Here is a 26,208-nt window from a genome sequence, read left to right on the forward strand (position 1 = left end):
CTTTTGAACTCTGGTGCTGGAAAAGACTCTTGAGAGTCCCTTGGACTGCAACGAGATCCAACCAGTCCATCCTAAAGGAGATCAGTCCTGGGTATTCATTGGAAGGACTGATGTTTAAGCTGAAACTCCAATACTTTAGCCACCTGATGTGAAGAGCTGACTCATTTGAAAAGACCCTGTTGCTGGGATTGAGGGAAGGAGGAGAAGGGGACTGCAGAGGATGAGATGGTTGGATGGGATCACTGACTCAATGGACATGAGTTTGGGTAAACTCTGGGAGTTGGTGATGGACAGGCCTGGCGTGCTACAGTCCATGGGGTTGCAAAGAGTCTGACACGACTGAGCGACTGAACTGAACTGAGCTGCTAATAATTATTGCTATTGTTTTCCCCAGACCACTCTGATATCAGCCTGCTGGACTTTGCACGTTCACAGAAAATAAAAACCAACACTCTACTCCAGCCCTGCCTCATAGAGGTCAACCCAGGGCATAAGGCTGGCTTAATTTGTCTGCTAATTCATAGGATGTCCACCAGTCTGCTCTGCACAGAACGCCAGCCTTATCTGCAAAGCTGATTCAAGAGGGTTGGAAGCCAGCTGTCGAGCCCAGGCCCCCAGAGGACATCACCCAGCCCCAGCTCCCACCAGCCACCTTCAGCCTTCTCCCAGGTAGCCTCACTCAGCCAGGAGCAAGCAATTACATCAGAGCACATCTCTGTGTGGACTTTGAAAATCAAAGCCACCTCTGATTAAACACCATCACAGCTCTGGGCTCACTGGACCCCAAGAGATGAATGGATTCAGGGGTGCGGCTGACACGAGAAGCCCACTGCTGCTGGCAGGAAGTGAATTCCAGTAACCTGAAGCCCTTGGGGTCTGCCCTACTCAGCAGGCATAGAGACCCTGCTCCCCCTTAAGACTGTTCAGGATAAGTAAGAGGTGACCTCCCCTCCCCTCCCCCCTGGCTCCAAAGACTCTGTACTCAAGGGTCCTGGTGGACAAAGGACAAACAACCCCTGGCTAGAGGCAGGGATGTACCCGCATCCCAACCAACGGCGCGAGAGAAAGGCAAGCAGGTCTCACTGCACCCTCCTCTGCAGGGAGTGCTGCCCAGACACCTCCCAGCCAACGGTGAGGGCAGCAGGGGTCAGAAGCCCCGAGCTGTGCTCCTGCCGAGTGACCCCAGGAGAGCCCTTTGTGTCTCTGGGCTTCCGCCTATCTCTAAAGCAGAGGTCTGAACTGGAACGGGACTGTTCTCCAGGAAAGCCCAACAGGCAACTCTCGATGGCCAAGCTGCCTCCGGGTGAGGCAGGGCAGAGAGTAGGGAGGCCCCTCCAGCCTCCTCACCAGCCCAAGAGGCCCCCCGAAGCGTTCCGGGAGCCCTGTTTCCCAAGTCGGGGGCCAAGGCCAGCTGTGGCTCACCTTTCCCAGCCATGCTTTTGGCAGCCTCTCCTTTTATGAACTTCCCTGGTGGCTCAGAGGGTAAAGCATCTGCCTGCAATGCTTGAGACCTGGGTTTGATCCCTGGGTCAGGAAGATCCCCTGGAGAAGGAAATGGCAACCCACTCCAGAATTCCTGCCTGGAGAATCCCATGGACAGAGGAGCCTGGTGGGCTACAGTCCAAGGGATTGCAAAGAGTCAGACACAACTGAGCGGTTTTACTTTCACTTTTTATGAACCAAGAGGAGTCCTGGAGTCAGAGAGACGTGGGTTTCAATCCTACCTCTACGAGCTGTGTGACCTCAGGCAACGCACCCTCCTTCTCTGAATCTCTGATGCCTCATCTGCAAGACAGAGGCATGCAGGCCTCCCTTCTGAGATGTTTATGGAGGAAAGGGCCTGGCACAGGGTGTTAGGCATTCAGCAAACAGGAACAGTAAGAGGAGATACCGGATAAGGGAGAAAAGGACAAGCCCAAAGAGTGAGGACAATAATCTCGCTACCATGCTGGAGTGCTCAGCACACACCAGTGTGCTCACACACAGTGAGTGCTCACACACACACTGTTCTAAGCGCAGTGGTGCACAAACCTGTGGTCATCACGACCGTCTCACAAACGGAGCTCTCATCGTCCCTACTGATGGAGGCCACACCGGCACCGAGGCCTGGGCGCCCAAGCTGCACACTCTCCGGCCACGTCCCCTGGCTCTCCTGCGGAGCCAAGGAGTGGCTTCGTCCTGGGCCGTCCCCCTACAGGGACCCTAGGCTCATCTTTGCGTGTTGCCCTGGAGAAAGTAGGGAAGAGTGTTCACTTCCACTAGCTCTGGTTGTCCCTTGCGTTCCTTCCCCTCACCAGCCACGTGGGGCATGTCACTGCACCCCTCACCTTTCAGGGACTCCCCAGGACCTTGGGGTCATGGCTGAGGTCTGCACCATCTGCCTGCAGCCCTGCAGAACCTCGCCACTCCTCTCCCCTTCCTTGCAATACCCCTCTGCTCCCACAACTCTGCCACCCCGAGATGTGCGTGCATGCGCACACACACACACATGCACACACACGCACACGTCTGGCAAATCCCCACTCAGACGGCTGGAGAAGCCGACCTGGGACAGAGGTGAGCACTTTTTCCGTGTGGCTCCCTGGGAATGGGCTCACACCCCCTCGCTGCCTGAAGGATGGTGCTAAGTTGTATGACCAACTCCAATGCTGAGTTGGGAACTCCTTAACAAAAGGAACTGTGTCTGGTTCCCCTCTGAACCCACACCCTTCGCATAGAGTAGGGGCTAAACAATGATGAACTCTGGCGAAAAGGTACCCCCCTTGGTACCCCCTGGCGACCAAGAAGAAGGAAATGGGGTTCAGGCCCCCTGGCCCACCAGCCAGCACTCCCTGAAGGCCGGGGGGTGGCAGGTGGGAGACAGAAGCCCCTCTGTGTTCAGCTCTAGGCTACTCGCTGGCTCTGGCTGTGTCCTTTCTGCCTGATACCTGGAGACCCAGGAAGGGCAGGGAGAGGCAGGAGGTGTGTCCAGGCCTCGCAGGACGGGAGATTAAGTCCTGAGGGTCTGCACCACTGTTCTTGGGTTTCTGCAAGCTGTGGGGCTCAGACGACACAAGACAGATGGTGATAATCCCCTATTTGGGCAGGGCCTGCGGGAGGGGCCCAGCGCGTGCCCGCACCCCACTGCCCGCTGCCAAGCCCAGCTCAGGAGATGGGCGGAGGGCTGCCCTAGAGCACCTGGAAGACTGCTTCATGCTCCAGAGACTTCATAACTCTTCAGAAAAGACAGGCCCCGACCTCCCGTGGACACACCTGCCCTTGCCGGGCAGCCCCCACCTGCAGCAGAGCGCGCTCGACTCACCTCGTTGACGTCAATCTTGTTCCGCTCCATGTAGTTTCTGTCGTTGACCTGCCCGCCGTCCACAAACTCCATCAGAAGCACCCGCCTGGTGGACAGCTCCCAGTAGATGCGGGGGACCTGGAGTGGGAAAGGGCAGGTCAGGAGGGGCTGGGAGGCTGGGGGCTCTGGGCAAGGGCTACAGATAGGCACGTGCACCAGACATCAGCTCACACGCCTTCCAGGAACAGGAGGGAAGGCCCAGAGGGACCCCAGCAGAGACAGGCAGGGAAGGCAGGAGGCAGGCCGAGAAAGAAGGGCAGGCTGCTCCAGGGACCCTCCTGCTTGGGGACCGGAGAATAAGTCCCCCACCTTGCTCAGCACCTTCCAGACACAAGAAGAGCACACAGTAAAAGTGGGGCTTAAAAAAAAATACATGGAACCTCTCAGATCTGAGCCACAGTTGGGGTTAAAAGCTGTTTCTCTCTCGCAGGCTTATTTCAGGCTCCTCATGTGAAAATCAACACTCTGCCTCAGTTTCAACACCTGTACAATGAGTGTAATTATTATATATGTGAATGAATAAATTTTAACCGGGTGATAAATTTTTCAGTTAGGAAGTCCTGAGTTTTCTCATGACCATTCCCTGCAAGCCTTCTGTGGCAGACAGTGTGCTGAAGCCTAACCCAACACCTATTCCCAATCCTCCTCTTCCCCAGGAAAAACGAAATACTTTCCCTGCCTGCCCTGCAGTAGTTATGGCCATGTGACACAGTTCTGGCTTGTGAGTCACAAGTGGAGGTCTGCTAGAGGATGTGGGAAGGCTTTTACTTTCTTAATAAAAAGGGATGTTTATAAATATTGCAACTCTTCTTACCCTTCTCTTCCTACCTTGAGAGTGAAGTGATATCTGGAGCTGCAGCAGCTGTTTTATAACCATGAGGAAAATTCTAAGAAAATCACAGAGATGCCAGTTCTGACACTGTCAGACCACTGAGACAATATCAACAGGCAAGTCTTCCTGTTATGTGAGGAAAATACATTCTTTTTGTTTAAGACACTCTAGATGGAGCTGTCAGTTATGTACAAACAAATGCACTCCTAACTGATATACTCTCTAATCCCTTCTGATTCTAAGGACACCCAATAATCAAAAAGATACTAGATTTCCCTAGAAGCAGCCAAGACATTGGGCTACACCAAGGACTGCCAAGTTGCCATGTGAGTGAATGACACCTATGAGTCCCACCAACGTCAGGAGGGAGGAAGGACCAGGCTTTCAGCACACCACAATTCCCCAACAACTTAATGGGCTTATTCCAGTTACAAATAAAGAAGCAAGGGCAGCTAATTCAAGGGCTTAAGGGGAATAAGGTCTTCCCTCATCCCAGCTCTCAAAGTTCACATAGCAGTAAGACAGCAGGCTTGAGCCAAGAAACTTTTTATTCCCTGCTCTACTAACAACTGCTGTGTTTGAATCTAGCCACTTAAATCCTCCATGCCTCCGTTTTTCTCATTAAAAAGGAGACTGTAGGAGTTCCCTGGTGGTCCAGTGTTTAAAAGTCTGGGCTCCCAATGCGGGAGGCACAGGTTTGATCCTTGGCCAGGGCACTGAGATTCTGCATGCCCCGGGCATGGCCAAAATAAATTAAAAAAAAAAAAAGAAAAAGGAAGGAGACTCTTCCTGCTCCATCTCAATAAGGAGTTCTGGGGACAGAGGGGGCCATACATACCGGAGAACCCTCTGGAACAAAGGTTCCTACTGAAACCAAGCCATCATTTTGTTTTCTCCTTTCCTGCAGTTTTTGCCATTTAAAAATGGAGAAATCTGGGACCCTATGTCACTGCGGACTTAAAATTCAGTCTCGCTTGGCATTTTTTTAAAAGTCTCTTTAAAAATACGAGTGCAAGTATGCTGCTGCTGTTTGAAAGAAAGTGAAAGCAGCTCAGTCGTGTCCAATTCTTTGCAATCCCATGGACTGTAGGCTGCTAGGCTCCTCTGTCTATGGAATTCTCCAGGCAAGAATACTGGAGTGGATAGCCATTCCCTTCTCCAAGGGATCTTCCCGATCCAGGGATCAAACCCAGGTCTCCCACCCTGCGGGTGGATTCTTTACCAGCTGAGCCACCAGGGAAGATGCTGTTTGAGGCTTCCAAGTAAAAGGGACATACTTGGGGGTTAAGTCTTTCCCCTGGTATGCCTAGGGCCGAAGCTTGACAGCGGGTGCCTGGGGCTCTAGAGACTCGCTGTCAGACACCCCTCTGTGCCTGCCTGGAGCAACGTGGAAAACAGCCACGCAAGAGCCAGAGGTGCAAAGAGGAAACCCCAAGGCTGGAGACTGCCTGGGCTTGCTGGCCAGAGTTCTGAGTGTGCTGGGACCCCAACCCCTACCTTTCCCCCAGGTCTCCCTCCAAACGCAACCAACCCAGCCTCACAACAGAATGTGCGTCTGTGGAGGCACTGCTTAGCTCTGAAACAGCAGAGACAGCACCCAGCCCCCCACCAGATAAAAAACCAAGGCAGAGGGGTTTGTCGTGGGGGTTTGTCATTACAGCCCCTCGATGGATGTAACACAGAAATGACTGCAAAATGCAGAAGTGCTTCCTGCTCATTTAGGAGACACTTGGCCTGACGGGATACAAGATCAAGCGACTTGCCCCTAAATCAGCACGTGAGCAGGAGGCTTAAGGGGCACCAGGTGAAATTCACTTCACCCTAACACTCATGTTTCACCACCATTCCTTTCTCAGCTTTTTCCATCAAATAAGGGAAAATGAAGGAGAAAAATTTTGAAAGAGGCAATAAGAACCACCCTGTCCCCTGCCCAAACAAAAATCAAGGGAGGCTCACGATCAAGGTGCCTGCTGACCCCAGAAGCAGGGTCACGCCCAGCCCTCAGGACCTCCAGGTCTGGGGGTCTACCTCCTCACGGCAGGAGGGCCCACTCCTGTAGGCCCTGTCTGCCCCCCATACCAGAGCCAATCCTGACCCCAAGAAGGAGAACAGAGAGTAGGGAAAGTTCCAGCCCAAGACCTTGACCTCAGCCTCATTAACAGGCCCTGACCTGTGCTTCCTCTTTGTTCCGGTGCCTGGCAAGCACACCTAGGAAGCAAGTCCTGGCATGTCCGGGCCAGCACCCATCATCTGGGGCCACGGAGCTCCCCGAACCTGAGGCCAGTGGAGCAGGGCCCAGGCCTGCAGTCAGATGGCCAGGCTGGAGCCCCAGCTCTGCCTCTGCCAAGCTGTGTGACTTGGGTAAGTTGCATAATCTCTCTGAGCACCGGTCCCCTTGCCTGTAAAAGGCTGACGACAATTACAATGAAAGCAACATTCCCTGCTTCCTACAGGCATGGATGAGGTCCTGGTGCTCAACACAGCATATGACAGCCACAGAGAATTTCACAGGTGGTTCTGATACAGAACCAGGGCTGAGAGTTGATGCTACAGACAGTTCAGCATAACTCATATTGTTGAGACTGTTTTGTGAAAGTCGAGTTCAACTCTTCGCAACCCCCATGGACTATATAGTCCATGGAATTCTCCAGGCCAGAATACTAGAGTGGGTAGCCTTTCCCTTATCCAGGGGAATCTTCCCAACCCAGGGATCGAACCCAGGTCTCCCGCCTTGCCAGTGGATTCTTTACCAGCTGAGCCACAAACTCAGATCTGCCCATCAATTATTCCAGAGGGACCAGAGCACAGCAGTTTAACAGGCGAGCTTGGGGCCAGGCTACCTCTGCCCCTTCCCAGGAAGCTGTGTGACTTTGGACGAGTGGCTTCATCTCTCCGGGCCTCCTCTTCCCCACAGCTGACATGGAGTTAATAATGGCATTTCCCTTGCGGGGCTGTGTACGTATTAGGGAGGAAATATACAGGGACTTCCCTGGTAGTCCAGTGCTTACGGTGCCACACTTCCAATGCAGGCCTCAGGGGTTCAATCCCTGGTTGGGGAGCTAGGATCCCACATGCTGCATCCCATGGCCGAAAAAGAGGGAACCAATGAGTAAACAGACATAAAGCACTTTAAAAAATGTCTAACACAGCCTAGGCATGTAAAAAAAAAATTAACTGATACAGTACTAATAATTAGACATCAGTTCCTCTTAATCGTTGAGATCCTTAGAAAGTTATTTCACCAGAAGCATGCTCATCCCAGCAGGGTTTGCCCCCAGTTTCAAGAGAGTCCCAGGCCCCTTGAGCACTCAGTTGCTCATCGGTGTTCAACTCTTTGCAACCCCATGCCCTTGGCAATACCCACCAGGCTCTTCTGTCCATGGCATTTCCCAGGCAAGAATACTGGAGTGGACTGCCATCTCCTCCTCCAGGAGATCTTCCTGACCCAGCACTAGAGAACCCTAGAGGGGCCCCTGCTCCAGAGACAACCCCCCACCAAGCCCCTCCTCCACGTATACAGACTCGCTCCCACCCCTTGCAGTCCCAAACCCTGTGGTTTTAAGGCGTCTGCCTCTATCTTGGCCCAGCTGTCCACAAGGTCAGTCGCAGACCTCACTGGCTGTCCTGTAGCCTCCCCACACGCTCTGATGCCAGATCCACAAACGCCCTGGTCTTGACCGTTCGGCCTGGCTGCCCTCTCACCTTGGCCCGGTCTCCCTGACGTGCATTTGCATTCGGTGCTCGTCTGAGGTGTGGCGATTTATAGCACAGGGCTGAGGTTATTAAACCCACTGGAAGAGGCCGCACACACCGAGAGGTAAACTCTGCCCTGAGGCTTAATTACGCACAGATGTTGTGATGGGGTGCCAGTGTGCAAAAGCAATCTATCTCCTGTTTGAAGAGCTGAACTGGGTGCACGGCGCAAAATTCGCTTCCCACTTGTTATGTGTTTAGGCAAAATTAATTACTCGGGAGCCTTAATTCTAACATTCTCTTAGGAATGGGGTGCAGGCTTGAGAAGCAGCAGGTCAAATCGTTACATTAATTATTCACCCATTTGGCAACCTCGTTTCAAAAATTTGTGTTATTATTATTATTACATGTCTTGGTCTGACAGATGCTAGTTGGCCCCTGCCAGGGGACAATTTTGCTGTTTCCAAGGGAACAGTGGAGGAGATGGTTCTGTTTGTCTGGCTCACAGTACTGGCGCCGAGGACAACCCCTGCTGGGTAAGAGGCAACAGAATGTCCTTAGATGAGCACCAGAGTTGAAGTCAGAAAATGCTGTTTGTACCCCAGCTCTTCTCTAAGACTGCCACCTGTAAAATGGGATGATGGTTTTTGGAAGGATCTCGTGTTCCTGTGTCTGCCTAGTATTCAGAGCCACAGAAGAAACATTCAGTAACTTCTGCCTATCCCCTTGCACAATCAACACTTCTTGGAAGCCCCCACTGAGCTCCTTATCTGGGCAGAATTAGATACTTCCTCTCGGGCATCCACAGAAACAGAGATCAGTCTCTGCCATAGTGCTCACAATCTGAACTACACAACCCACTGTGTGTGTGTCCCCCACCAAATGGGAAGTCTTCTCAGGCAGGAGCCAACCATCTCTGGCTTAATCTACATACCCCCAGATCCTAGCACAACCACAGGCTCAGGAAGTGCTTGATAAATGTGGAATAATGGAATGAAACAAAAGGAATAGGTAAGCGGAAGAGTCATTTAGACCCGACAATACAACGCTTATCAGTTAATATTATCACTTGTGTGAGAAAGCCAAGTTTTCATTGAATTGGTGGTTTGAACCTCAAGGCGGGGCAATGTTACCAGATCATCTGGATTTGTACACACAAGAAGGTCTGCACACACACTGGCATTTCCCTTGTAGGGCTGTGTGAGGACCAGCCAGTCAAGCAGGCTGGGATAGTCTTGCCAGACCCAACTCACTTAAAGAGCTGAACTCTGCCAGTGGCTACACCATCCACCAAATCAGTGTCTCAAGACGCCACACCGATCACCAGAGTTGTGGGTCTTCATCCCATGGACCAAGATTTAGGATTCTCAGGCAGCTAGACACACCCTCCCCGCCTCTGTTCATCAAACTGGAGAGCCTAAGTACAAACCACTGCTTCCGGCTTCTCAGGATGTCTTCACAAGCCATGTGGACACTTCAGTCCCAAGCAAGAGACCTTCCAGCCCACATGCTGAGACACCCTGCCCAGGAAGAGCCCCACTTGACTGTCTGCTCCGGAACTAGGACCTGGAGCCCTGCGCCCCATCTTCCCACAATCTCCAGGCCTCTCCAGCGGAAAAGCAGAGAATGGATCTCTTCTAAGAGTTGAAAGCCAAGCTCTCCACATAGATACCAGAGGCGCCTGACCCCTGCATTGCTGTGACGAAAGGGGTACCCCTGGTAAATGGGTCCAAGCCCAGCCACAAAATGTGTTGGAAGAGCAAGTGCCATAGGCTTGCATCTATCTCGTTCCAACCTCCATGGGCCCCGTGGGGAACATCAGGACAGTCCTCTAAGAACAGCTCCAAGGCCAACTCCTCAGCAGAGCCTTCCCTGCCCTGCTCCCCCGGAAGCCCCTTCTTCTGAATCCTTAGAGCAGGATCTCTCACTGAGCTGGGACTATGTGTCATTGGATGTTGTCTCCCACGGTAAGTGTCACCTGTCACGTCACCAGTTCCCGTAAAGACTTGAAAACACGAATCTGTTCCAATGTAATAGATACGTGAGGGAACAATTTGATCACAACACAGATTTCACATTTGTTGATGGTGCAACACCATCCATGAGAAATACTCGGAAGTGCAGAAAACTTGTATCTGGCTGATCCAAACAGGAACACTTGAAGCAGGCACAGCTCGAACATCGCCATGTGTGTGATGGGTCACAGCCCCCCACAACTTCTGCTCAATTTCAGATGACCCCCGCTACCACCTCTTCACAGTAACTCCCAAGCAGCAAATCTTCTGATGCCCATTTCCTCAAGCCCGTGTCCAGTAAAGTGCCGTGTGTGCTGTGGTCTTCTATATTTCTTAGCCATTTAACGTGTGCCAAAGTACGCTAGCACTTCATTAGGTTCCCATCTGCTTTTATTTTCTGGATCACTGGTGACATTTTTGAGTGTTGTAAGCCTAACCCCCTTTTTGCCCATAAACCCTGTGGTTTCTGCTGTGCCATTCTGCAAACAGTGGAGATTTATAGGACACATGTTACAGACCTGTGTATTCAGTGAGCTGATGTAATAAAGTTTTAGCAAATACGTCGGAGCATAGTAACGTTAGCTATCATCGCCATCGCCATCACTATCAGCGTCATCAACCCATGATTCATGGAGGCTGAGACCGTGGCTTACAGGCCCTCAGGAGGGCTCAGGGTCTTGCAATTGTAGACCATTCCGTAGACATCAGTTTGCTTGACAGGACAACAGTCCCCTTTGGTAATTTGTAACTTAGCCTTCTTGAACATGCATCACCAGGGACAAATCAGTCATCCTCAGAGAGAAGACCCAAGAAGGAGACACCCCCTGTGGGTCCTGCAACAGGAGAGGCTCAGGGCTGGGACTGGTCCTCCCCTGTACTCTTCTGCCCAATCACCAGGCCCCCAAGGCCCTGCCTTCTTACCTTTAAGAAGTCAAAGTACTTCAGCATTTGGGCCACTTTCTCAGCGTTCCTTCCCTCATTGAGGAAATCCAACTCCAAAGGCAGGTTCTTCTTGGCTTCATCCACCAACCACATGAACTCGAACTCTGGAAACAGCTGCTTCACAGCCAGGACAAGCACCTGAAACCCACAAGCACCCCATCAGCCAGCCCATGACGCCCACCAAGGGCGGTCTAGTCCCTGTCCTTCTGCCTGGTCTGGGCATTGACAAGTCCCCAGGCCTCCCCTGGAATAAGGATGGCCCCCCCTGGGGCCCATCTCTGTAATCCAAATCCTAGATCATAAAAGCCCAACAACCGTCAGCAGAAACCGCTTCCATCCTTTGCTGGGTGTTCCCCACTTGCCCAGCACTGGGTAAGTGCTATTACTTACCTTATTCCTCCATTTAGTCTTCACAACAACTCTGGGAGGTATACACTCTTATTAGCCCCATATTACAGATGAAAAAAGTTGAGGCTCTCAGAGGTTATATGATTTTTCCTAAATGTGCCCAGCAAGGAAGCCCAGAGCCAGAATTCCCCCTGGGTCTACTCAGCCCCAAACCCTTCCTCTTAAGCACATCACTGAACACACTGAACATCACATCTTAAGCCTTTGCTGCTCCTAGATCTGTGCTGCGTGGTCCTGTCGATAAAGGGCCATGGGAGGGGGCCGCGGCTGTAACTGCATTCTGTCTGTTTCTTCGGCTGAGTGGTTGGCACCTGAGCATTTATAACATCTTTTATGCTTTTTGTACATCTAAAATATTTCATGATAAAAAAATTATATCGGAATACGAAACCAAGGGTGGACATGACAAGAGGAGTAAGAGATAAGGGATTTGTCCACTGGGATGAAAAGCTTGGATTTCTAGCGATCTGGGCCCACTGTGGATTCTTGAGTCAGGATGTGATGGAAGAGGGAGCTTTAGAAGACTTATCTGGTATTTCAGTTGTCAGTTTAATGATGTGAAGGAAACATGACTGGCACAGAACCAGAGCCCAGAGGTATCTGCAGGGCACGGCACAGCCCCTCTGTGGGCACGCACTCAGTTCTGAGGCTACCCCACCACCGGAGCTCTGGATCTGAGATAGTCTCACAAGTGCACAAACAATGGCTCTGTAGTGAGAAAGCAAGGGTAATGCTGGGGCCATGGGAGATGTTCCAGCATCGGGGTGGGGCAGAAGGCAACTTTCCTGCTCTCCTATAAACCCTCCTGTTGGTATCCAAAGTCGGGCCTGGGGAGAACCACTGACAGTCTCTCATCTGTGATTCTTGGTATAGATTACAGTCCAAGTCCTCTGAGAATCCATCTCTGGCCCTGGTCAGAGCAGAAGGACAAGGAGCAAGAACTCAAGAACCATGGGCCTATCGGTACCAAGAGACCTTCCTCCACTGCTAAGGAAACGTAATGCTTATGTAGCCCCCCAAATTCATATGTCAGGCCCTAACCTCAGGGAGACGGTGTTCGGAGGTGCGGTCTTTGGAGAGTAATTGGGCCTAGAAGAGACCATGAAGGTGAGGTCCCCATGACAGGTTAGTATCCTTATAAGAAGAGAGAGACCAAAGCTCCCCACTTTCCTGCCAGGTAAGGTCACAGAGAGCAGGCAGCCATCTGTCTACAGCCAGGAAGAGACTCTCCCTGGGAAGAGAATCAACCAGCACCTCGAGCCTGGACTTCCAGCCTCCAGAACTGGGAGAAATAAGTGTCTGTGGCTTAAGTCTCCCAGTTGATGGTATTTTGTTGCAGCAGCTGAAGCTGACCAAAACACCACCCACTCCACCCAGAAGGCCTTGCTGGGTCCCAGTCACAAGCCTTCTCTCCTGCTTTTGTTTGCCCTAGTCTCTGATATGATTCCAACACTGTATTAGGCACAGACAGCGCAGCGAAATAAATCCAGAGCAGGGCCATTAACTACAAGGCATTTACAGCTTTGTTTTTAAATCCTATGTCCGAGGCAATGTAACAGACGCCATTCTAAAAGAATCATCACACAGGGTTATTATACTCAATTTCTCTCAAACCCTCTTTAATTACATTTGGCTGCAGTCTAATTTCTTTTAAGGCTTGTCTAGTCTTTCATGGGCCAGACCTGTGACCTCATGATAATCGATTTCGTTTACGTTTTGTTCCTGTTGGTGTCACATCAAACGAGAAGGGAGAGGTGGCAACAGCAAGGGCCTGCCTGTGTCAGATCTGGGCACCACATCTCGTCGCCGTGCCCTCAGATGGCCCTTGGCTGCCACCCGAGGGGAAGCAGAGCTGGTGCACAGGAAACAGAAGCACCCGCCCGGCCCAGGACGAGGGCACAGCTGTCATCTGAGGCACCTGAATTCCAGCCTCTAGGCTCCAAGTCTCAGGCAAGAAGCCTCTTGTGTGCTGTGCATGCTGCATGCTAAGTCGCTCCAGTCGTGTCCGACTCCTTGCAACCCCAGGGACTGTAGCCCACCAGGCTCCTCTGTCTGTGGGATTCTCCAGGCAAGAACACTGGAGTAGGTTGCCATGGCCTCCTCCAGGGGATCCCCCACCCAGGGACTGACCCCGCATTTCTTATGTCTCCTGCACGGGCAGGCGGGTTCTTCACCACCAGCACCACCTGGGAAGCCCTTATGTGTTTTACTCCAGCATAGGTTCCAGACCTTCTCACCCAGGAGGGACGAGGAAGGAGGCACAGTGAGTCTCACTCATCTTTTTCAGCCAAAATGTATTTACTGACTGACTAAGGTCCATCTAGTCAATGCTATGGTTTTTCCAGTGGTCATGTATGGATGTGAGAGTTGGACTGTGAAGAAGGCTGAGCGCTGAAGAATTGATGCCTTTGAACTGTGGTGTTGGAGAAGACTCTTGAGAGTCCCTTGGACTGCAAGGAGATCCAACCAGTCCATTCTAAAGGAGATCAGCCCTGGGATTTCTTTGGAAGGAATGATGCTAAAGCTGAAACTCCAGTACTTTGGCCACCTCATGCAAAGAGTTGACTCATTGGAAAAGACTCTGATGCTGGGAGGGATTGGGGGCAGGAGGAGAAGGGGATGACCGAGGATGAGATGGCTGGATGGCATCACTGACTCGATGGATGTGAGTCTGAGTGAACTCCAGGAGTTGGTGATGGACAGGGAGGCCTGGCATGCTGCGATTCATGGAGTCGCAAAGAGTCAGACTCGACTGAGCGACTGAACTGAACTGAATGACCCTGGACCAGCCGCAGGTACACACAGAGACCCACATGTAGCCAAGTGGGTTCTATATCAGGCGATGAGGCTCCTGTGGCCACACACTTACCTTCCCATTGTTGACTGTCTGGTCACTATCATTTGTGAAATTTAAAATTATCATTAATATCCAAACAGCCCTGAAAGGCACCTTAAAGATTTTTCTGTTACCAATCAATTATGTAATTAGTCCTTACTAATACTATTGGTTATTATTAATACTTTATATCATTAATCATAAAAGCAGTCAAAGATTTTATTGGTTGATATTAATTCCTAATAAGTTAGTAAACTAATTCATAACCCTGTGACTTTGCAGGACTCATAAAACTGGTTTCCAAACCATTCTGTGGTGGTTGGCAAGTCACTCCCTTGGTTACTTTAAAATGAGAGGGTCTGTCTGGATGGAAGTTAGTAGTTCGTAGTTTTAGAGGACGTCATCCCCTTTATAGGAAGTCACCAATTTGAAAATGTGATGCCAGCAATGAAGCCCAGAAAACATACATACTCCCATAATTTTGTACATAATTTGGGGGTTTATCACCCCATGAACTTCAAATGGAGGGTTGAGGTCAGGTTAAGGGCATCCGGTCCAAAAAAAAAAAAAGAGAGTCATCTGATCCAAATCTAAAACAGTTTGGGCTGCTGCCACTTTGGACTTTTCTGAGTTGGGAAAAGAAAACGAAATTCCATTTCACCCTCTGTTTTAATTCAGTTCCCTTCTGAAGAGCCTGCCCCCAGTAGATTCTTTTAAGTTTTTCTTTCTTGACAACAGATGCAATCAACTAAAATAAAACAGGTGTTGTTATCAATTTGACTTTTTGATTTTTCTCCCAAATTCATCTTCTCCATAAAATTCTTCCAACTGCCAGTGTTTTCACCAGTGCCTAGCACGTATTCAACACTCAGCAGATGTTTACTGAATATTCATGTGAATGAATGAGTGAATAAATGAACATTCCAAAAGGTCTGCCTTCTCCCCAGAAATAGTTATATGCTCACATGTGCATTACACAGATGGATTACATCTGTATGCCTTGGAGATTTGGGTGGAAGAAGGGATTACCTCTGAATGTGGGGGAACCACAGTTTTGAAATGCCTGAGAATATTCTACTAGACTTGAAGCTTTGTTAATTAATCAAGGTATATTCAACAATTAATAGTTCCTTCAAGGGAGAATAATGAAGTTATTTTCCTATAGGACTGTTGGCTCCCAGGAAGAAAACTAAATTATGGACCACACAGAAACATAATGGAAAAATTGAGTCACATAAAAGTTTGGAAATTAGTGACTGCTATATATGATGGCAAAAAAAATGGGAATTATCATTATTCAGACACAAGCACCACACTATGAGGCACTTGATATACATGCTCTCATTTCTTCCTCTTCTTGCCCATTTCACAGAGAAGGAAATTGGATCCAAGAGGTTAAAGCATTTCTCAAGGTCACATAGCTTGCCATTTCAAATGCAGGACTCGGACCCACTTTTTCTTTCTTCCTTTCACTTCTTTCTTTACGCAGTCCTGTCTCAGGCAACACAGTAGAGGACAATACAATAGAGAGCCTGAGATAAAGCATAAAAGCTTTGTAAACTGTAAAATGCAGCTGAAATTCGAGTTACTGCTATCACCTTATTATGTATCATAAAAGAAATAATGGTCCACGGGAAAACAGGACACTAAATAGAACGCCTGCATGGATCCGAGCTGGTAAAAATGGATGTTCGACAAGGATCGAAAATCAATTCAGAGTGATGTAAATAGCTTACCGTTCATGGGGTTTATCTTTGTTCAGATAAATTATTAAAGTGCATACTGTTTAGAAAACAGAATTACAGGGTGAAGAGAAGTTTCCAAGGGATGATCTACATCTCTGGGGCTTTCAAAAATGTATTTAAAAAAAATAAAATCAGCTGTTGGATTCTGTGCCAACACAAACATTACCTAGCCACCCACTGTTCAATCAACACACTCAGAAAAGAAACAAGATGACAGACAGCATGCACGGAAAATGTTGTTCAAAAAAAATCAAAAACATAACTGTCACAGGTCTTTATTTTTAGAGACCCTGGGTGTGAGCCAGAGGCCATCCAATGGGGGATGGGATTCTGGTGCTCAGATCTGAGCACCCCGCCCTAATGTTGCAGACCTTGGGGACAGGTGATACACGAAGGACCTGGTCAGAAGTTAGATTCTTTAGGATACAGCACGGGGCGTTCATTACCAAGTTCAGAAGCTTGAGAGGTAACACGGTGTAATACAGGGTAGTGCTCTTGAAACCTGGGAATGATGGTCTTAACACTGCCTCACAGGTCAACTGAGTCCTGCCCTGGTCTTAGACAGGAGAGTGGCAGTGATTCCCAGCCTGCTAAGTAAGCTCCCTGCTCTCGTGGGCAGGCAAGGACTGCTGCAAAGCCAGCCCGCCAGCAGACAGATAGACTCTGCCTTGTCAGTTCACCCCTTGCTGCTGAATCATTGTTCCAATCTCTGGGCCCAATTAGTCTGGCTCCGGACAGCCACTCAAATCAATAAGAGTCACTGGCTGTGCATCGAGAAGTAGAGTTGCCCCAACTATTAAAGGGACAATATCAGGTGATGATGACAAAGCTGAAAACACCCTTGGCTGTGCCTTTCTCTTTTGTGCAAAGTCACCGACACCATCAGGTTCATCACCATTTACTGAGAGTCGGTCTCTGAATCTCTGGCACCAGTCAGCAGCTCTCCCCAGGACTGTCTCCTTCCCCAGGAGAAGGCCCAGGTTCACAGAAGACACAAAACGCCAGGGTGGCACATGCTCCTGGGTGCCAACCCACTTCCTGGCCAAAAGAACCTCTATTTTGTGCATGTTTCATGACCTTCAAGGAAGGCAGACCTTAGCCTGAGAAGGTGAATCACAATCGGTCTGAGGCAGTCAAAGTGGTCCCAAGCCTCTTGCCAAGACTGCTTCTGGCCAATGAGTACTGAAAGAAATTCTACTGAACGGCTATTCTTTAATATGAAGAAGGACATTGGTAATCCCAGGAACCCTGCAGCTGTTTGAGGGCCACGAGGAGCACTACCTTAGAAGGACAAGCCAGGAAGCTGAGCTGGCAGAGTGGGAGACACAAAGAACTGAGGTCCTGAAAAGCCACAGCGAAGTGCTGGATTAGTCAACCTGAAACAGCTGGCCCCACTTGTAGATGTCTTGAAATGTGAGATAATATAGGTTACTATTATTTATACCACTGTCAGTTGGATTTCTTGATACACACAGCTAAAAGCATCCTAACTGATATAGCTAGCAGTCCCCACCTCCTTATTCTCAAAAGTTTCACTCTTGTAAACCTCTATCCTTACAGCAGATATGTGTTTGGATTTACAAGCCCACTTCGTAAACTGCAAATATCCAGAAGTTAAGCCTATGAGCCACTCTCCCCTTAGTATGAACTCTAAAGACAAGGCCGGGACCAAACACAGGGCTGAAGAGGAGATGGAGACAATAGTGGGCAGTGGGAGAGAAGTCCGAGGGCACACAACACCTGGAATTAGCAAGAAAAGAAGCACCAGAAAGCTCTGCAGAAAAGCGGCTTTGTCTCCCCTCTATCTTCACGTTTCCGGCAGGTATGACAGTCCTAATGCCTCTCAGAAATCATTCTCTCCCACCAAATACACCCAAAAAAATATCACCCCTAAAATCAAGGCACCATGTAGGTCTGGGCTTAATTTAGGTCTGAAAAAAAAAAAGTCATGCTCATTTCACATATAAAACAAAATGAGCTTTCCAGTTGGTGCTTCTTGGTTGTAAACCAGAGAAGGGTAACCAAGTTAAGACTTTTCCACCAGAGGCCAAGCATGGTGAGAAGGCAGTACCACTCTGTGCTGCTGCTGCTGGCGGTCCACAGAAGACCTCAGGCCTCGTTTCCAGCTTCTCTTCTGCAGGGGGTGAGTGCAGGTCTCTGGTCCGCCTTGAGATCCCAGCCCCAGCCACTGCAAGGGAGCCGTACTCTGTATTCAGCACATGGCCACACAGCTGGTGATTTCAAGAAAAGCATCTGATGCTTATCTCAGGGAGGAAGATGCCAAATCTTCACCACTGCTATTGTTGCGGTTGACCTTACAGCCACCGTTACTTTGGGAGGGGCGAGGCTCTGGGCAGAGGAGAGATGTGAGCTGTCCTCCCAGCCCCTGTGGGCCCTGTGGGTACCACCAGGCAGAGACAGGTTCCAGCCCAACTCAGGTGTAGCCACAGGGTCCCAGGAACACCCAGGGACCCTCCGAGACTGGCAGTGTATTTCCATCTGTGGCTGCTCCATACCACGGACTGATGCTTCAGAAACCCAGGTTTCCAGGTGGATGCCCAGTGCCACTCAGCAGCCTCGCTCCTGGGTCCCGGTCAGCTCCCTTCTCCAGCACACCCGGCAGGATTCCAAACCTTCATCCCCCTCAAGCCTCCATGCCACCTCCTACCCCCTCCTTCTCAGCAGATGGTCTTACCTCCCACTTCAGAGGAAAAAATAGACACTATCAGCCTGGTACAACTCGGCTGCCCACTGTCCCTGCCTTCCCCCACTGCCCCACTCACTCATCTGGACCCAGCCTCAAGAACAAAGCTCTAGCCCCAGAACAGAGGCTGCCAAAGCCTCACGCTTCTGCCTGTGTCCTTGGGGCCCAGTCCCTCCAGGCGTCTCCCGCACCAGCTCTATGAGTTACTGCTCTCCCCTGAATCTCTAAGCCCCCAACTCCGCTGCCCCTTCCCCATCAGCGACAGCCTCTGCAAGACCCCCACCTAATCCTGTGCTTAGATCTAACCACTACCCTCACTGTCCCCCACCATCCAAGGCCAAACATGGAAAGGGTAGTCTCCATTAACCGTCTCCACTCCCTGAGTCCTCAATTCTCTTTCACTCCCACTCACCCCATCGTCCCTGTTCTTCCCAAAAAACTCTAAGTCACCAAATCCAACATACTCTTTTCAGAGTTTTACTAATTTACATTCCACTTGGCAATATCAATTAATTCTGATAGACTCTATTTTCCAAAATGACTGCAACAGTGTCTCCCACTCTAGTGCTCTTCTGGAACCATGCCATTCCCCCATCAAGAAGAGGAGTCTATTTCACTGCCCCTTAAGCCTAGGGTCAATCTAGTCAAGGCTATGGTTTTTCCAGTGGTCATGTATGGATGTGAGAGTTGGACTGTGAAGAAAGCTGAGTGCCGAAGAATTGATGCTTCTGAACTGTGATGTTGGAGAAAACTCTTGAGAGTCCCTTGGACTGCAAGGAGATCCAACCAGTCCATCCTAAAGGAGATCAGTCCTGGGTGTTCCTTGGAAGGACTGATGTTAAAGCTGAAACTCCAATACTTTGGCCACCTGAGTATGAGTCTCCCATGAGTCTCCTTGCTGATAAATCCAGAAACCTGTATTCCCAGCCTGCATTATAGACGGGCTTTCCAGGTGGCTCAGTGCTAAAGAATTAGTCTGCCAAGCAGGAGATGGCAGGCTTGGGAAGACTCTTGGGAAGAACTTCCTGGGTTGGGAAGATCCCCTAGAGAAGGAAATGGCAACCCGCTCCAGGACTCTTGCCTGGGAAATCCCACAGACAGAGGAGCCTTTTGGGCTATATACTCCATGGGGTCGCAAACAGTCCGACACAACTTTAATGACTAAACAAGAGAGACCCGGACAGCAATCTTATAGTACATGGTTGCTCCACCACCCACTGCGTTTGTTCTGACATCCATGCCACCTCCTTACCTCATAAGAAAGTACATTCCCCAGGCTCCCTTGCCAACCAGCTTCCAGCTAGGTTTGGTGGCATACAGGGGGACAGGAGGAGGTGAAACACCCCCCACCTCAAACAGCATCTGTGGCTCCAGCACCACGTGACGGGCCCGATGGCTATGACCCACTCCCCTCCGGTGGCCCCAGCACCTGGGATCCAGGGAGCCACCTCTTCTTGTCCCTCCGCTTCCTGCCTTGGGTGACCATCTCATCATCCCATTTGGCTTCTCAACGATTCCATCCTTGGTGAACCGCACGTTCTGTTCTAAACTCCCTCTGACGTGCCTAGAGCAAGTTATTTTTCCCCAGCTGAACTCAGACTGATACACGTGGTTAACGGCCCCCAAGTTTAATCACGGAAGCCAGAAACATACGATTTGTTTCCATTCTCATCCATACCGATATCTTCCCTCAATCCACGTGAACCAAGCTGGCCACAAAGTCCTGATGCTCCCACCCCGTGAATCCACGCCTCTCCTCCGCCCCCATGGCGCTGCTTTGGTTCACACCACTGCTCTCTCAGAGCGGTGCAGCAGCCCCTCAGTTAGTCTCCCTGGCTGCAGTCTTCCTGCCTCCCCAAACATCCTCCAGACTGTTAACACACTTTTATTTCTAAGGCATGTCTGATCACGATGTTTCCCTGATTTAAATTCTTAAATGGTTCCCCACTGACTGCAGGAGAAAATCAGATCTGCTCGGTTCCCCAGTAAATGCGTACTTACTATGTGCTCCACCCTGTACTTGAGCCTGGAATCCAAGGACCTCTGTGTTCCATCCTGCCTACCTTCCCAGCCTCGCCGGCACCCACGCCCAGCTCGAACTATCTGAACCAGCTAACACTCTCCACGTGCACCCTGCTCCCCTAAGACTCGAGACCTTCGGATGGGTCACCCTTCCGCTGTCCAGCGGTCTCGTGGGCGCCTCGGTGAAGCCCCTCTGACGCCCCCATCAGTCCAGGCTCCACGGCACCTTGCCAACACCCCTCAGATGGGGCTCACAGTCGAGGACTGTTTGTGTTCAGGCCTCCACTAAACGGGGGGGCGGGCTCTCCGAGGATGAAGAGGCAGGTCACTCACTCGTGTGTCCTATGCACCTGTCAGGTTTAGTCAAAGAGAGCTGAAAGAATGAACTAAGTGTCCAAAGTGAGGACAGGGAACCAAGGAAAGGGAAAGGAAGGAGGGGAACATGCTGGCAGGGTTAGCAGGCTGCGGGCCTCCCCGGGGCTGCTGGCTATGGCCCAAGCCTTGGCCACTCACCCTGTCCCCTTGCTCGAGGCAGGGAGCTAGAAAAGCCCAGAAGCACAAGACCCACTAGAGCTGTCTCAGGGCCACTTTAGGGCACGCGCATTCACTCACGCAGAACAAATACCAGAGAAGCAAACGAGCTCTCTGCATAAACATTTCTATGTGATCTCCGTGTCATGTTCAAACTCCTTGGCTGACCACATGCTCCCGTTCGTTATAATAGACCAGATTAGGATGTAGCTTTTTCTACCCCCAAGGAAATTACTTATTTGGGTCACCTCGTTTCTACAACATTTCTGCCCACTACCAGGTCTCCTTGGCCCCAGCAGTTGCCCACATGTTCTGAGACCATCCACAGACGATTCCCAGGAAAGAATCCAAACAACTCCCAGGAACGAATCAAAAATCGGCCAATCCAGCCTTGGGTCCCCGCAGTGTTGCCATGACACCTTTGTGATCTCAAGCTCTCCTCTCTCGCTCTGTGATTCAGAGGCCCACACTCCGCCCCACAGGCCTTCTGCCAGTTTCACTGGGACTGCCCAGATCCCAGGGAAACACTGAATGAGGATGAAGGGAGGGGAGGAGGAAGGCTCTCACCTCCATCAGAAGAACGTCCTTCGAGCTCTGAGCCTGCACCTTCGGGTGCTGGACCTTCACGGCCACCGTCCGCCCATCACGCAGCACGGCCTTGTGGACCTGGGCCAGGGAGGCCGCTCCCAGAGGGGTGTCGTCAAAGCTCAGGAACAGATCATGAATCTGTCAAGAGAGGAGAAGAGAGGACAGGGCAGTTACCAGCACTCAACTCACTTAGAGGGGCGGAAGGAGGATGGGCCAGGGCCTCCGCCGGCGGTGGCGAATGCCTCCATGACAGACTTCTCCTCTCTCAGCTGCTTTGCCTGGGTCCTTTGCAGCCATGGAAATTCACACACACCTGTTCTCACTCAGGAAGTGAGACAGAAAACACATGTGGAGGACGTGACTCACCTGTGCTTGGAAACCCAGCTCATCTCTACTTAAAGCCAAAAAAGGGCCATCTAGAATGTCCAAGATTATGCATCATCCATCCATTTAATCACCTACCATTGGACCTCCAGGGGCTTCCCTGGTGGCTCAAACGGTAAAGAATCTGCCTGCAAGGCAGGAGACCCAGGTTCGATCCCTGGGTCAGGAAGATCCCCTGGAGAAGGGAATGGCCACCCATCCCAGGATTCTTGCCTGGACAATCCCATGGACAGAGGAGCCTGGTGGACTATCGTCCACGGGGCTGCAAAGAGTCGGACACGACTGAACAATGAACACTTGCACCATGTGTGCCTCCAAGGCTGTCACATATGGACACACTCAAAAGTCAACAGAACCTGGGCCCAGGGCAGCTCAAGACAGGGCATCAGATGGAAGATGCCTCAACCCCGCCAACTTGGAAAGCTCAAGGACATGTGGGCTGCAGGCTCCAAAACCAGCAATGACCGATTGTTGCTGCCTGAGCCTCGATGCAGGTCCCAGAGTTCACTCCTGACCCGGCCCCCTGGCAGAGTTCCCAGGCTGCAGACCAGAGTCGGGCTTTTGGTATTCACGGGTGACGCCATGCCAGGCATCCTGGGCAATCCCCACCCTCTGTGCCTCACTTGCTCTACAAATCAGACCGTATACCCTGTGCTCTTTAATCTCCTCTTCCCTTCTCCTGGACTTACCTGGTGGCTCAGATGGTAAAGCGTCTGCCTATAATGTGGGAGACCCGGGTTCAATCCCTAGGTCAGGAAGATCCCCTGGAGAAGGAAATGGCAACCCAGTCCAATGTTCTTGCCTGGAAAATCCCATGAATGGAGGAGCCTGGTAGGCTTACAGTTCATGGGGTTGCAAAGAGTCGGACAGGACTAAGCAACTTCACTTTCCCTTCTTCCTTCCCCCTGCTTCCCTCTTAGAAATGCCATCCCAGTTCTCCTGAAGCAGAAGGTCTTTCTGACTTGAGTGGTTATCAGCTAAACAGTCTAGAGAGGAATACTCTCCCAGATGGGAAGGAGGGCCCCAAAAGCTTCTTGCAGAATTTCCCCAGGGCAGAGATCTTCGTCCCCTCCATTTCTTGAGCCCCCTGGATAGCCTCACAATTCTGGAAAAGCCAGACATTCACACGCACACATACACACACTCCTGTATGCACATCTCACACGCCTTCCCTCCTCCTCACGCCAGGCTCTCGTGCCGAGGTCGATGCAGCCCCCGGCCCCCACTGCCTCGCTTTGCCCTCCTTTTGCAGTGGCCTCTCCATGCTGCCCCCCAGCCCCTCGCCTCTCCTTGGACTTCGGAGGTTCATAGGACCCACAGCCTCCCCCACCCTATCCCTCTGTTTGCTAGGCCACACCATCACTCCACTAATCTCCTCTCATAAATCACTCCCTCCAGTCCTGTCATCATTTTTGTAGCTTTCCCTGACTCCATGCCATTTGTCAATATCCTGCGGGGGCCAAAGGTCCAGGCAAACGCGGGAGGGGGCTCCCCTTTTCTGTCACGGGCAATGCGTCCAGACTGGCTTCCCGTCCCCCGCCTTCCTCACTTTGTACCTCTCCTTAGCGCCCCCTTCCCCAACCACGCAACCTTTTCCCCTCCCTTGTGAGTTCTGGGCTCCCTGAGGGCCAGCTCCTCCCCACATCGTCACCCTGAATCACCCGGGGTCTCTCCACACAAGAACCCATTATCCTGGGCCTGGGCGTAGACTAAGAACGACGGGACCACCCGCCCTCCATACCACATTAGAGCACCAGCTCCAAATTTTCTTTTCTGTTTTGTTCACTGCTGACTTCCTTGCACTTAGAACAGGACTGTAAACAAATATTTGTTGAAGGATCGAATCCACTATTCTATTGGAGAGGGGTTGAATCAACTCTTTCCTCTTTTTGAAATGGCCGGACCACCCCACTCCCACAGCCCTCCTACTCCAAAGGCCTCACACGTGTAAAAGCACGTGTCGGGAGTAGGATTTACCTGGGGGCACCCCACCTGTTACTCCAGGGTGGGTGTGAGCCCCTGGCCTGCTGTCAGAACCCTGGGGACCACGGGCCATCCTGATTAGATCAGAGGTGGACACATGACCCAACTGGCCCAATCAGACTCAACTGTTCTGTTTGACCGGTAGAAGAGCTTTTCTTTCTTGCTGTTCAACCCAAAGCTGAAAACTGAACTTGAAGTCTGGAGCTACCAGGGGTCACACAGTAGAAACAAAGAGGAGAGCCAAGCCTGGAAAGAGTGAGTCCCGGTCACACTGGTCCTAGCCACGCCTCAGTGCCCACCCCATAATATCTTTTTTTTTCTTTTGCTGAAGGCCGTGTGAGTTGTCTTCTGTCACACACAACTGAAGGGGCTCTGACTGACGTAGTGTGCACTCAGGCCCCAGCTGGAATAGATGAAAGAAACCTGGGCATAGTGCCCAGTGCCCCCCAAGAGGCTCTGTGCATGTGAGCTCCATCCCCTCCCCACCCTCTTGCTGGGACTGAGATCCAGAAACAGAGGGTGGGATTTCAGCAACGCTCCCGTCCGTTACATAACGGCAACCACACCACTTCCTAGGATGCCCTCTGGTAATTCCTGAAGGGAGCACCAAGGAGAAGGCTTTACTGGGAAAAAAAAAAAAGCTATGAACTCAGACCCTCACCTCTGGCAGCTAGACTGGGCCAATCTCCCCACCACAAAGAGGTCTTAGGGGTCATCCGAGCCTACTCCCACCCCAAGCCTCTGCCTGGCTCCCTAGGAACATTTTGCTCTTGCTCTGAGAAGGACAACCAGTCTTCGAATCCGTGTCATTGCAGGGACATTGCAGAGTCACTGCAACCGAAGGCTGACATGGCATCCCTAGGGCTGTGTGTCCACAAGAGCCGCCAGGAGCGGGGAGGGGGCAGAGGGAGGGGGAACCGGCCAGGGCAAGCAGAGCCCAGCCTCCGGCTAAGAGGAAGGCTGATCTCCCATAGCCCCTGGAAATGGGGAGAGGGCCTTCTACAGTCCCCTGCTCCCGCCAGGGGCTGGAATGGGGGGTGATCCCAGGACCACCTAAGCCCAGGTGCCAATTCGGCACCCTGAACAAGGCTGAGCTGTGAGGACTTGCTCAAATCCCCCACTTGACCAGTGGAAGCAAACAGAGGCGAGGGAAGTAAGGGTGCACCAGTCACGGGGCACAGGGAACCTGCTGGACAGATAGCCCATCCCACCCACCACCTCCCGAAGCCCCTGGGGCCACCCTTCCCCTCTATCAGTAATCACACACCCACACCCCACTGTGGTTAAACACACACACACACACATTAACTGATTGCTAGTGAATGTTCCTAGCTGGCTTATAAAAAAAGGTAATTAAAGATTGGTGCTACAGCCTGTAATTAAATATGAATAAAGTATCTCTAAATGGAACCTTGATTCAAAGTGTTCGCTGAAAGTACTTTATGCTGATAGAGAATAAGGAAAAACAGACCCTGTCCTGAAAGCAGAATTATACCCCCCATGCAGCTGAAACAAACGCCACCCCCCTCCAATCAGGCCTCATCCCCCCAAGCCCTTTCAGCAGAAAACCATTAGCAGAAACAAACTGCAGCATTTGCAGCAATTAGATTCAAGCAGGGCCCTCAGCTGCCTCCAGTCACTCGCAGGAACCTGTCTCCCTTTCTAAGGCTTCCTTTCCCCTGTGCTCTCATTTCTTCCCCTCTGGGTCTGGCGGCAAAATCAATTAAGTAAAACAACTACATTTTAAAATGACTAGTTATGTGCTTTTCAATTACTGTCGGCCCATGATTCAAATGTATCGATGTCCCTGTCTGGAAAAGGAAAAATAATCAGAGAGAAAGTTGCTCTAGCTTTGTATGATGTGTGTGCGCGTGTGTGTGTGTGTGTGTGTGTGTGTGTGTGTGCATGCATGCGTGCGTGCGTGGGTGTGTGCGTGTGTGTGTGTGTGTTGGGGAGTTTATGGACATCAGAAAGGCCAGAAAAAACATGTTACCCCTAGGGGGTTAGCTGACCAGAGGCTCAGGTTAAGACTTTGTAACACGAATATATGAGACGCTGCTGCTGCTGCTGCTGCTAAGTCGCTTCAGTCGTGTCCGACCCTGTGTGACCCCATAGACAGCAGCCCACCAGGCTCCCCCATCCCTGGGGTTTTCCAGGCAAGAACACTGGAGTGGGTTGCCATTTC

The 26,208-nt window shown here is 51.0% G+C and overlaps 1 protein-coding gene across 6 annotated transcripts in view; it reads right to left on the reverse strand.

The window, feature by feature from the left end:
- Positions 1-26,208, reverse strand: part of ADCK1 (aarF domain containing kinase 1) — a 113,530-nt gene that overhangs the window by 19,966 nt on the left and 67,356 nt on the right. For 3 of the 6 annotated variants that reach the window (XM_068965315.1, XM_068965316.1, XM_068965311.1), the window contains 3 exons: positions 21,636-21,794; positions 10,802-10,960; positions 3,302-3,418 (listed from right to left, as the gene is read on the reverse strand). In XM_068965315.1, the coding sequence (XP_068821416.1) occupies positions 3,302-3,418; positions 10,802-10,960; positions 21,636-21,794 (435 nt within the window). The remainder of the gene's footprint in view (positions 1-3,301; positions 3,419-10,801; positions 10,961-21,635; positions 21,795-26,208) is intronic. The other 3 variants (XM_068965317.1, XM_068965312.1, XM_068965313.1) reach the window with 2 other exon arrangements.

The sequence above is a fragment of the Capricornis sumatraensis genome, chromosome 2 (genome assembly GCF_032405125.1).
Source record: "Capricornis sumatraensis isolate serow.1 chromosome 2, serow.2, whole genome shotgun sequence".
Lineage (NCBI taxonomy): Eukaryota > Metazoa > Chordata > Mammalia > Artiodactyla > Bovidae > Capricornis > Capricornis sumatraensis.